This window comes from Balaenoptera borealis, assembly GCF_965194805.1.
Source record: "Balaenoptera borealis genome assembly, chromosome: 1".
NCBI lineage: Eukaryota > Metazoa > Chordata > Mammalia > Artiodactyla > Balaenopteridae > Balaenoptera > Balaenoptera borealis.
The window spans coordinates 160,922,860-160,935,421 of NC_138860.1; the positions used below are offsets into that span (position 1 = coordinate 160,922,860).

Genomic DNA, 12,562 nt, shown 5'->3' on the forward strand with positions numbered 1-12,562 from the left:
CTTATTGGGAGCCTGGGTAGAGGCAACCCCAAAGCACGGGAGAACCGATGCTCTCCCACTTGCACGCTGTCACCCTGCGGCCAAAGGCGCCTCCTCTCCAGGTTCCTGCCACCCTTCCCCTCGCCACCCCCAACCCCCCACCCCCCACCCCCACCCCCACCCCACCCCAGCTCCCTGACTTGCACGGGATTGAGTCCTGCAGGTCACGTGAGATTAGACTTGAGTACCAAGTCCAAGCTCTCATTCTGGAGAACGAGGACCTGAAGCCAGAGGTCAAATGGCAAGGCCGCAGCGCAAGCGTGAGCCTCCCAGGGCTCCGGAACCTCGCTCACCAAGACCCCTCCCCGCTCCCCAGACAGCGCTGCCGCCTGATTTGGTTAGGTCAAGGACAACAACTTATATTGCTGTGTTTCCCCCACATGCCAAGAAAGCCTGACTAAGTTCCCCACTAAACACAACGGCCCAAGTGATCACCTTCCAACTCCACAATTTCCATTCTCTCTCCTTCAACATCTTGGCCAACAAACTTCAAGCCTTGCTCCTCCAAACACTTTTTCAAGACTGGATTCACCTGTCGAAGCATGAAGAACAATTTTGCTGGGCTCTCAGCTGACTGTGTTTCCAGCGTAACAGAAAGGAGAAAATGTGAAAGGTCACAAAGCTCAAATCCTCACCTCAAATCTGTGGCGGTGCCTCTCTTCCAGGTAATCTGCATCTCCGTAGAGTTTCCCTGGCAAAAGAAGCAGGCTGGCTTAAAGGATTCCGATTTCACAAAGGAGCCTATTCACAACCACATCCTGCTTCCCGGGTTGCTTATTATCACCTACACGGCCAGGCCCTTTGAAGGTTATTTCTATGACTCTCCTACCGACCCCACCGCCTGCTCTAGCAGCACAGTTCAGACTAATTCTTGGGCTTTGACTCTTTGCAACCAAGGAAAACTAACAGAAACAGACTTTCACCACCACCTCTCACACGTGACTACAGAGGCACAAAGTGCTCTGGCGGCACCCAAAGCCGCCCGGCACCTGCTGTGCCCGGGAACCCAGCGCAGCACGTGCCAGCAGGTGTCTTCCCTGAGCCAGGTGAGACCCCCAAACCACAGGACGTTAGAGCCAGAGGACTGGACGACCACCTACTCAAGTGATGCAAACTACGGTGCCTCCAAACCCCAGATAGATGCACGGGTGCCCTGCCAACAATGACAATTTTCCCAGTGGGAAGAAAAGAAAATCCAATCGAGTTCTTTTAAATATTTTCCTCCTCAAATTTCCCCTACGTCTTTAGCATATATTAGTACTTGTAGAATAAAATCTATTTAGGTTGAGCCGGATGAAACTGCCATTTTTGTGGGACAAAAGTCACCAAGATCAGCAGTTTCATCTGGTTCGACCTAATAGGATAGGAAAGTTAAGACTGCAGTGGACTTCACCTAACCGCCTCATTCTGCTGAGTGGTCCACACCCAAAGTCCCCCAGGTCCCCAGCTGTATTGCCTGTGACCTTTCTAAGAGCCACAGTGCTTTCTTTGGCTATTACAGTGCATCCTAAGGAGTGTCACCAGGAGAGGAAAAAAGAACTTCAAAAGTAAGAACAAAACCAAAAATGCCAGCCTGGCCACAGCACCAAGACATACGTCCTGGACATGCCAGCCACAGGCTGGGCCCATGGGAGGCAGCTCTTACTCATGACAGAGTCCGTGGTCTGGAACAGGGTTCTCCTCTTGCCCAGCCTCATGGTTCCGCCCATCTGGCCGGGGTTGTGTTCTGGCATGTCTATGACCTGGAGGCGTTCCAAAAACAAACATGCTCTACCAAACCCTGCTTCGGTTAGGAGACAGACCGCCCGCACTGAGCGAAGTGAGCCTGTGAGGAGGCCCAGCTTTTCCTTAGAAGTGATACTTGCAGAGGAAAATGCCTCCCAATGATCACTCTTAAACCTCTGTTGGGTAAGTGTTTAATCCTCAGCCCGTCCTCCTGAGCCGCAGGACCAGACACAGCTGCCCCCTCCCCTGGCCGTTCCTGCCCCGGCACTTTGGATCCTAAGTGCCTGTTCTAATAAAGACTAACACAGCAGCGTGGATACCAGACCAGACGTGTGCGCACACGTTTCCTCCACTAGACTGACAACTGCTCAGAGGAAAGGGATACTCATCTGGGGTTGGCTGTGAACCAGGAGGAGTCTGGTGAACATCTGTGGGACGCGGAGGCCGAGGCCCCCCAGCTGTGACAGCCTAGCCCACTGCCCGCTCCCCTGCTCCCCCGAGCACCTTCGGACCTGGGAGACCTTCTCTGTGCTCCCCTACCTCCCCAGGGTCCCACGCTTCAAAACCTCTGCTCTTTTCTTCCTGAGGTCTGAGTATTAGCAAAGTTCAATTTCAGGTCAATAAACACATACTAATGCTGTTCAAGTGCCCTGAGGTCAAGAGTCTTGTCCACCTTGTTTATCACAACATCCTCAGTATCAAGAACAGGCCTGTCACGCTTAGGCTGGGGATTCAAAGATGAATAAAAGGCACTGTCTGTCCCCCACGAGCCACATTCCTCTGATGGGAGACATAACACGAGGAATGCCAGCCTCCTAGGGCTCGGGCCTAAGTCAAACAATGAGTACTAAATTCCAGCAGTTCTTTAAAAAAACACCCATCTCCGAGGGTTGCTGGGGATTAAGTGAATTAATATATACAAAGCAGTGAGCACAGTGCCTGGTACATAATAAGTGCCTACCTAAGTGTTTCATGTCAGTATTGTTCTAAAGCGCTCCTGGGAGGTAAGAGGGCAGGGGTGGAGAATTACTTCAATCAGGCTGCGGTGGCACCTGTCTTAAAAACTTTCTGTGCCAGACTGGGAAGAGTAGTGAGAAATTACACGATGAAAAATAAAAGTTCTCCCTATCTGGGATGTCTGAAAGTGCGGGACCTCAGGGTTCTTTGGAATGAACCCAGTGGTGGTCTCATTTCCCACCTCCAACCCTCAATCACTTTCATAAACGCCCCTTCCACACCCTTCCAGATGCTCCAGACACTGGACTCACCACAGGATGATTGGTGTTAGGGTCAAACTCCGTAGAATTGGCATCTGAGAAACCAAAATACCTTTGTTATAAAAATAGTTACAACAAAACTGATTTTTTAAAAGTTTCATTCCTAAGCTCTAAATCACAATTTCCCTCCTCAGTTTAAAGTTATTCAGTGATTAGAACCAAAACCAGGGATAACATTTTTAAGATATAAGATACTCAACACACAAACACAGGTGAATTTTTTCCCATTAAACCTGTAACTCTCTGGGAAGTCAAGCTGTACAAAATGGGGAAATCAAAGCCGATGGCATAACCTAACAATCCTTATTTAGATAGTGCAGCCTTTCGACGGCTCTTATACTGTTGTCTCAATTTTTTCACTTTTCGTTTCAGACTGTATCGCTCCTCAATGGGCAAATACGGTTTCTTCATTTCTTTCACCCTCGGCATCGTACGCATTGCACTAACCCAACTGCCCCACTCAGGAGCTAAATCAAAAATTAACTGATTTCAAAACCCAAACACCTTTCTATCCTTTACTGAATTTACAGACTAACCATAAGGGAAACCACTGAAGACTAAAAGGGAAAGAACCAAGTCCCTGGCACCGCGCGTCTGCTTGCTCTTTCTGTGCGACACGCGAGACATCGTTCCCCTCTGGGGCCTACACGAGGGCCAGGCCTCAGATGCGAGTCAGCTCACCACCAGTCAGGACCCCAGGGGGTGCAGCAGCAGGAGATCATGGCCGTGAAGGGGTCCAGGGTGCCCGAGGGCCACCTCTAGGGTGGCGGGTGGTAGGACAGTGCCTGCCAGGAGCTCAGAAGCCAGCACCGGGGAGCACGATGCCTACAGAACTCAGCCACCGTCCCCGTGGGGTTACTGTGAAAAACGTGCCGTGAACCCAGCCCTGACGGTCAGCTGGGCACAGGGAATCACACTGGTAAAGCTGGGCGGTCTTTCTATTCCTCGGGTTGCTCCGCTGAGCTTTCTTAGAGCTCATAAGGGTCCTGTAGCAGGCCCTTCCCCCGGCGGCCCCGATGGGGCCACCGCACCCCAGGGCTCACGCCGTGCGTGGCCCGCTGCCCCACTGGCTGGGCTCGGCCGTGGGACACGAGCAAGCTCAGTAACAGCCCGCACAGCAAGCCTGGCATTTCGGGAGCCAGGCAGTCGCCAGGCTGTGAGGAAGCGCAGCTGAGTTAGTGAGCGATGAGGCCGGACCCCTGTCCCCGCTGGACAGGGCGAGCTCAGGCGCACCACGGGGAGCAGAAAACCACACAGCCGCTACCAGTCCACTCAGCCCACAGGGTGCTGAGAGATGGAAGCCACTGAGTTCTCGGTCTGGACGCAGTAATACAGTCCGTGAGGCACGGGGCCAGTGTTAGTGAGTATTCCCCAAGTGCCAGGCACTGTGCTGGGACTATTGATAGGCACTATTTCATTCCACTCCTACAACCATGTGAAGCAGGTACCACTAGGACCCCCATCTTACAGAAGAAACAGAGGTCCAGAAAGACTAAGTAAGTAATTTGCCTAACACCACCCATCCTGAGTGATAAAGTCAAAATCTGAGCCCGGGTCTGACCAGCTCCAGCGCCCAAGTTCATAATAACCACACGGCCTCACACCAGCCAGAGTTAGTTTCCTCTCCGGACACCAGCTCAGGGACGGTGGCCGTGATGACGGGAGCGCGGGCGTCTCCAGAGCAGCAGGTGCAGGGGCGGGGCCAGGCGACTTGCTCAGCCGTGTCCCCTCCTCCGGTGGTTGGTGGTTCCCTTGGAGGACAGCGTTTTCCCTCAATAAATTCAGCAGCTCCCCTAGCTGCAGCTGCGAGGTACTGAGAAACCAGGCCTGGCCTCCATGGCTCCCCCTCACCCAACAGCTGCCAGAAACACTTAAGTGAGAATTTAACACATTTTTAAGTAGACACTTACTTACCTTGCCATCCCAGCACATTTCTTGAAAATTCAACCACTGCCAACTGCATTCCTAAGCACACGCCTTGCAGGTGGAGGGGAAAAACAAATGAAACTCCACTGAAAAGTCAGTTCCCACATTTCCAACCCGCCTACGTGGACTCTGTGTCCTGATTGTTCCCAGAATTCCAATTACAAACTCTCGTAATTCCCTGCTATAAACATGCAACCCCCTGCTATGTTTTATCTGTACCAGATTTCAAAAACGGGGTCTAAGAGTATATGATGATTCCAGGTTTTAGAAGTCATGCGATTTTAGAAATAAATAATATTCTCTTCAGTACTTTAAAATTCAAGTCTTCTTACCCTCTCTCATTAAGTTCCCAGTTACAATTGGTCATGTTGAAAATGACTAAAATTGACAGCAGCAGGAAGCATCCAAAATCATTCTGCCCAATTAGACAGCTGGTGTTCCAAATAAGCATATAAAACCCAGTCTCACATGTCCTGCCAAACAGCTGGGTTCAGTAAATGGACAAGATTTCCTAATTGCTATTTCATTCTCTCAAAATTCCATGACAGCTACATGGAGCTCAAGTTTAAATTTTTCCTTTTAAAGACCAGTTTGAATTTCTCAAAAAACAGAACCAAAAAGGCTTATACTTGAGTTGCTATCTGGAAAGATGGCATCTATGTTTGGTTTCGATGATCTCCGTTTTATTTACAGGCTCCCACGGGGCACCTTTTCTTGTCTTTCCTACTCCTTACCCAAAAAAGGCTTCTTCTGTTTCCGAGCCCAGGAGATCGCTTGGATTTTTCCTTCAGTCCCTCGGACACCAAATCCTCCTGGAACCAGCACGCCACTGTGCAAGAGAGCATACCACAAGCACCCCTTTCCAGTCCAGCTCGCAATAACCCTCCAAGGAGTCACTTCCAAGACACTGGTGCCATGAAGTCACTCCACACCCTTGGCTGCTGGGGCTAGGACTGTGATTTCAACACTGCCAATGAGCCGTGTAGAAACACCATGGACTTAGAAAATGCACACAAAACCATCCACTTTTCTTACTAACATCAGAAAATGCTTATAACCAGTCAAGAAAAAAACAAAAAAAAGATGTTGTACATGATTGTAATACCACCTCTGCACAATATCTGTCCCAGGCAGGGATTCTTTCCTTAAGTTTGCAATTTTTTTTTTTACCTCTTGGCTTGAAGTGCTCCCCTGAGTAGGTAGGGGGCCTTTGCTGGTCAGTTCGGCGTGCCACACTGACCATGGCTGTATGGCTCCGTAAGATTCAGCTGTTCTAGTGAACTAGATATTCAGGCTGATTTTTTACTATTGTAGACAAGAGCTGCCCAAAACGGACTATTTATGAGACTCGACTGACGGGTACTCAGCAAGTGTTCTGGATGAAACACCTTTAAATAAGCCTTATCCACAGATGCGTTCAGTAAACATTATCAATAAAATCAGAACTAGTTTTCTTGACATTTAATGAAACCGATAAGCTATATTTCTGTGAGGCTTCGGTCATGCAGTATGTATGTAGTCCTTTCAACAATTAAAAGACATTTAAACAAGCCGATTACCTACCACCAGCACAAGAGAGCACAGCACTTGGTTCATTAAAACAAACCCCAAACCCCTGGAAACCAAAGGTAGCGAGTTCCGCTTACTGAGCGCTGCACAGCTTCTGCCAGGCCTCGTGGTAGCGCACGGGCTCCTCCTGCAAGGTGCTCGGCTCCAAGTCCGTGGAATCTATGTACTGGGAGCGGTCAGAGCGGAGAGAAAAGCAGCAGCCTCGTGACTCCTGAGCACTCAGGATTTCTAAACGATATTACCAACACTCCATCTTTCTTAATTTTAAAATAAAGTTTAAAAACAACCTTAATGTATTTACACTTACTAATCTTTTTTAAATAAACTTTAAGATCTTTCTTATATTTTAAAATATGAGTTTCCTTCCCGAATCATTTAGTTCCCAACTCTGGCTGTCCATCCGCTCTGCACTCAGCCCACTAGCGCAGACTCTGAAGTGTCCTCTCTGTTCAAGATGTCTCCCCCCCAGTCCATCTTCCCCCCAGGTCACTTCTCATTTTTCTCAACTGTGTTGAAGTATAATTTACACACAATGAAACACAAGCATTTTAAGTGTGCACTTCATGAGTTTTGTCCCACACGCACACAAAGGTATGACCACCATTTCGATCAAGATCTAGAAAGTTCCTGTCACCTCCCCCCAGTTCCCTCTGCCCCTGCAAACACCGTCCTCCCTGCTTCCTGCCCCAGACAATCTTGGCTCTGCTTTCATCACCGCAGGTTGTAGCTCCTCTAGAACTTCAGACAAACGGAACCATGCAGCGTGTAGCCTTCCGTGTCTGCCGCCTTCAGCTCCGTGCAATGCCTCTGAGATTCACCCGTGTTGTTGTGTATCACCACGGAGTTTATTCCTTTTTACTGCTGGGTACTTTGCTACTGTAGGAATACACCACACGACATGTTTATCCACTGACTCGTCCTGGACTTTTGGGCTGTCCCCAGATTTTGGCTGTTATGACTAATTGGTCCATTTGTATAAAAATAAGATTCTTTCGGTGGACACGTTTTCATTTCTCTCGAGTAAATATCTGGGAGTGGGATTGCTGGGTCACACACAGTAGGCGTGTGTTTACCTTCATATGAAACCGCCAGACTGTTTTCTCAAGCGGCTGCTCCAGTTTACACTCCCACACCCTCACTGACACGCTCAGCCACGCAGGTGGGTGGGTGATGGTATCTCACTGAGACTTAATTTGCATTTATCTCCCTGACAACTAAAGGCGTTGAGCATCTTTTCGTGTATATCATGTGCATCTTCTATGAAGTGTCTGTTCAAATCTTCTGCCCACTTTTCTATTAGGTTGTTCATTTTTTTCCTGCTCCTTCCTAATACCCTGCGGTGACTTCCCTGAACCCCAGGGCAAAATCCAGGAGTGGCCCAGTTGAAGGGATTCATGACCAGGCCCTCGCCAGCCTGTCTCCAGACACCCTCCAATTCACACTTTTCCATCCACTGAGTTCCCAACCATTCCACACCTCCAAGTCCTTGGATATGCGCTCCCTGCCGTCGGCAATGCCCTTCCCTGCTGCCTTACCCATCTTCCCAACCTGCCCACGGGCCCCTCCTCACATGTCTTTCAGGGCAGTTTCGCCCCCTCTTCTGCCTGCTCCCTTCACACCTGAGAGACCTCACTGACTCGGATTCCCCTCTCGGCCTCCACCATCTAACACATGACCGGCACAGGCTACCTCCAAGGAGATAAAATAAATGAATGATCGAAAGAACTAGCAAAAAAATAAGTCAGGGCAGGGTAATGAGATCCCACGATTCTTAAAACACGTATAACTGCTCATCCTCTCAGCACCTGTTCACCAGCATAAAGCAAGCTACATTTTCACGCCGAGAAGCCCCTGGAAAGTAGGAGGCCAACCCCAGTGCCAATAGCGAGGGCAGCTGCCCGGTGCCATCAGCTCTGCCCCCACCCGCCCCCCAGTCAACACCCCTCAGCACTGAGCTCCAGCTTCACTTCTAATTTCCATCTCTTCCTGAAAAGCTCCATCTGGGAGCTACTTTACTGGGAAAAAGGTATAAAGGGACAAGTGGAAGAGCTGACACATATGGTACTTCCTCCCTGCCAGGTACAGTTCTAAGCACTTTATATGAACTCATTCAATTCTTATAATAAGAGCCCTGTGACAACCCTTTTTAAAGATGGGAAAACTGAGGCCCAAAGAGGGCTAAGTAGCTTGCCCAGCATCACACAGACTCGGAGGCCTGGCCGCCTGGCTCTGGAACCCCTGCCCTGAACCTCGACACTCCACTGCCTCCAGCCTGACATACCAGCAGCTCAGCTTCTGCCTGGCACGTCCAGAGCAGAACACAGTGACTACCGTTCACTGGGCGCTGCCCGTGTTCCCGGCACCGGCTGGGTGACTGGACACTTGTTCCTGAGAAACCTCCCAGCTCCACGGGGTGGACACTGGCACAGGTGCCAGCAATTGTGCAGCATGCTTAGCCACCAGGACTCCCCATTCCCAGGGTCACCTGACATTCAGATCCAAGCATTCACTCTCTTGGCTTCTACTCTGACCACATCTTCCCTTATTTCCTGAAAATGCTCGGCTGTTCTCTCCCAGCCAGGAGCCAACCACAAATCCTTTTGATTCCTAAAAAAGAAATTCTAAGCTCCAATAATACAAAGCAGGTGTGCACGCAGCACCTATGAGAGTAGAGACGGCCTCCCTGTACCTGTGTGACACCTCCTCACCTTGATTTCCAACTTGTGGTTTATGGCCAGTGCAGAATGCTCCAGAGCTTTAATGACAGAGGCGTACGAGTCTGAGAACTTGGTGTATTTGCCCACGAGGGCAATGGAGCAAGTCTCCAGCAGGCGATCATATCTATCACACAAAGGTCAAGAAACACCAAATCACTCAGAATGTACATACTCCCGTGAGGTCACCTTTTAAAGAGAAGAAAAACATGTCTGGGAAAAATATGATAGGAGCAACTACTGTCTGTGCTCTATGTACTGAACAGTAAAGAGGAAGCAATTTTCAGATCAACATGGCAGGCTTTGTAAAGAAAGTAGGATTTTGGAACCTGTCACAAAGAGATGGCTTCAAAATCTGTTCCAAATTTGGTTTTCTTTTTTTTTTTTTTTTTTAAGTTAAAAAATTAACAAACACAGACAATTCACAAGAGTTAATGTGATGAAGGGAACAGTCAAGTTATGGGGCATCCACACAAGAGTCCATACTCATTAAACTTTTTCATTATAAAGTATAATTAGTAACACAAAAATAAAACTGTGCCATTTTTGTGGCTGCATAATGATATACAAGCAAATGGACACAGACTGAAAGGGAAAATGTCAAAATGAAAATAAGTATCGCTGAACAACGGCGCAAGTGCTCCCTCCACAAATGCTCATTAGTGCCATCCAGATGACTCGGCAGCTACGGTACCACACGCCCAGTGCTCCGAGGCGCCGTGTGAAGATCTGTGATGTGCTGTGCAAGCATCACAGAGCAAGGAGGCAAGCAGAGTGGGGACAGCTCTCAAACTGATGAGTTTTGAAAGTAGCAGTAAGGAAAGACTGGACACCCTTGTCGATCCTTTTGTAGTATGGGGTGGGCAGCATCTTCCCAAACACAGCTCAGCTATTTGGGAGCAGCCAGGAGTGCTCCAGCCACATCCAGCCATCCATGTGGGCCTCGGATACCAGTGCTAGCCCACCACAAGGAGGCCTGTTTGCGTGGGAGACAAGGGTGATAGCTGTGTGATCTGAACTCCCTGAGACCCGGGACCCGGGCCAGCTCTACCGGGACTTCCTCATCCACGATGCAGCTACACGAGGGCTGAGATCCTTTCTTTACACCCCTTACCATGAAGGCCTTTTCTAATGTGAGTTGATAGCACAAGTAAGAAAGAGCTGAATTCCCTGAGCTCCTACAAAAAAAGAGAATTAAGGCTCAAACTCCCAGCTCCTTATTATGAAGCAAACCTGTCAGCCATCTCTTTCCACTTCATCAGCATTTTCCGTGGCTGCCTCTCAATAGGAAGGTCAAGTCTCCGGAGAAAATAATCTACAACCCCCTGCTCTTCTAACAACAAGGGTACTCGGTAGATGGACGAGACATCGTGGACACAGATCACCTGTTTAAAAATGAGCAAAGGTTAGTTAATTAAAACAAACAAAAACTAACTGGGCTGACGGACTCCTACCAGCTCTTAGGACCTTGGGAAAAATAACTGTTTCAAATTTGAAAACAAAGAAACGACAATTTTCTAAAAAATATAAATTACCAAACTGACTCAAGAAGAATAGAATACATAGTGGCTAATCTCCTATGAACATGGATGCAAAAATCCTTAAAAAAAAAAAAGTTCATAAACCAAACCACAAATTAGTTAAAAAAAAAAAAAAATCACATCCAAGTAGGAACTGTCCTAAGAACAATGGTTCTCAAAATTGGCTGCCATTGGCATCACTTGGGAGAGCTTCTAAAAATTCAAAAGCCCATGCTGCACCCCACACCACTTACATTTAACAGTAGTATTCACTACATGAATAGATTAAAGGCGGGGGAAAAATCATCTCACTGGATGCAGATTTAATAAAAATTCAAAACCAGTTCATAATAACAATTCCTGGTAAATCAGGAGTGTTAGAGAAAATGTGAAAATATAAAAACCCCACAGCAAACATCATTTGGTTTGATATTTAATATTAATGCTTAATATTTAAAGTCTGAAACAAGGCAAAACTGGTCACTAATCACTACTTCTATTCAATAGTGTACTAGAGCTATTAGCTATTACAATTAGATAAGAAAAAAAATGTACATGAATTGGAAAATAAGAAACAATTGCCACTAATTGCATATAATATAACTGCTCACCCATAAAAACCACAGGAATTTACAGGCAAACAATCAGAACTAACGGGGCTTCCCTGGTGGCACAGTGGTTAAGAATCCACCCACCAATGCAGGGGACACGGGTTCAAGCCCTGGTCCAGGAAGATCTCACATGCCACGAAGCAACTAAGCCCATGCGCCACAACTACTGAGCCTGCGCTCTAGAGCCCGCGAGCCACAACTACTGAAGCCCGCGGGCCTAGAGCCCGTGCTCCGCAACAAGAGAAGCCACCGCAGTGAGAAGCCCGCAGACTGGAACAAAGAGCAGCCCCCGCTCAACGCAACTAGGGAAAGCTTGCGCACAGCAACGAAGACCCAACACAGCCAAAAAACTTAAAAATAAAAAAAAAATTTTTTAAATCAGAACTAACAATTTTAGTAAGGTTGCTAAGCTTGAGATCAATGGGCAGAAGTCAGCAGGGTTTCCTATACATGGGTCTTATTTAATCAGGAAATATAATTTTTAAAAATACACCATTCACATAGTAACAAAAATTATGAATACCTATAAATAAATTTAAAACACAATTCACAAAGATAAATAAGTCTAAAAACCACCTTTAAAAAGAAAATTGTAGGATATTATTGAAAGACAATTCTTTCAACAAATGGAGCTGGAAGAGCTAGATATCTATACATGCAAAAAGATGAATTGCAATTTTTACTGAAAAGTTACTATCCATAAAAATTAACTCATAATGAATCCTAGACCTATGTGTTAAGCTCTAAAATTATCAAACTTCAGAAGAAAATCTTCATGACCTTGGTTAAGTAGAGTTCTTAGATATGATACCATAAGCACAACCTATAAAGAAAAAAATGAATAAATTGGGAGTTCATCAAAATGTAAAAGCTTTTATGCTCCCAAAGACACCATTAAGAAAATGAAAAGACATACACCTGAAATTAACATGACATTATAAATCAACTATACTTCAATTAAAAAAAGAAAAGACAAAAAAAACAAAAGAAAATGAAAAGACAAACCACAAGTTGGGAGAAAAAAATGTGCAAATCATATATCTGATAAAAGACTTGCACTGAGAATATATAAAGAACTCCTATCACTCAATGAGATAAGCAACCCAATTAAAAATAGGCAAAAGATGTGAAGTTCTAATTTAAATATAGAAACACTTGTCACATTTTTAATAGTGACTAAT

At 46.9% G+C, this 12,562-nt stretch overlaps 1 protein-coding gene across 5 annotated transcripts in view; it reads right to left on the reverse strand.

Annotated features, from left to right (window-relative positions):
* Window positions 1–12,562, reverse strand: part of CTPS1 (CTP synthase 1) — a 29,976-nt gene that overhangs the window by 3,492 nt on the left and 13,922 nt on the right. For all 5 annotated transcript variants that reach the window (XM_082388211.1, XM_082388212.1, XM_082388214.1 and 2 more), the window contains 9 exons: window positions 10,484–10,635; window positions 9,245–9,377; window positions 6,614–6,702; window positions 5,702–5,796; window positions 4,956–5,018; window positions 3,033–3,076; window positions 1,685–1,781; window positions 675–730; window positions 475–571 (listed from right to left, as the gene is read on the reverse strand). In XM_082388211.1, the coding sequence (XP_082244337.1) occupies window positions 475–571; window positions 675–730; window positions 1,685–1,781; window positions 3,033–3,076; window positions 4,956–5,018; window positions 5,702–5,796; window positions 6,614–6,702; window positions 9,245–9,377; window positions 10,484–10,635 (826 nt within the window). The remainder of the gene's footprint in view (window positions 1–474; window positions 572–674; window positions 731–1,684; window positions 1,782–3,032; window positions 3,077–4,955; window positions 5,019–5,701; window positions 5,797–6,613; window positions 6,703–9,244; window positions 9,378–10,483; window positions 10,636–12,562) is intronic.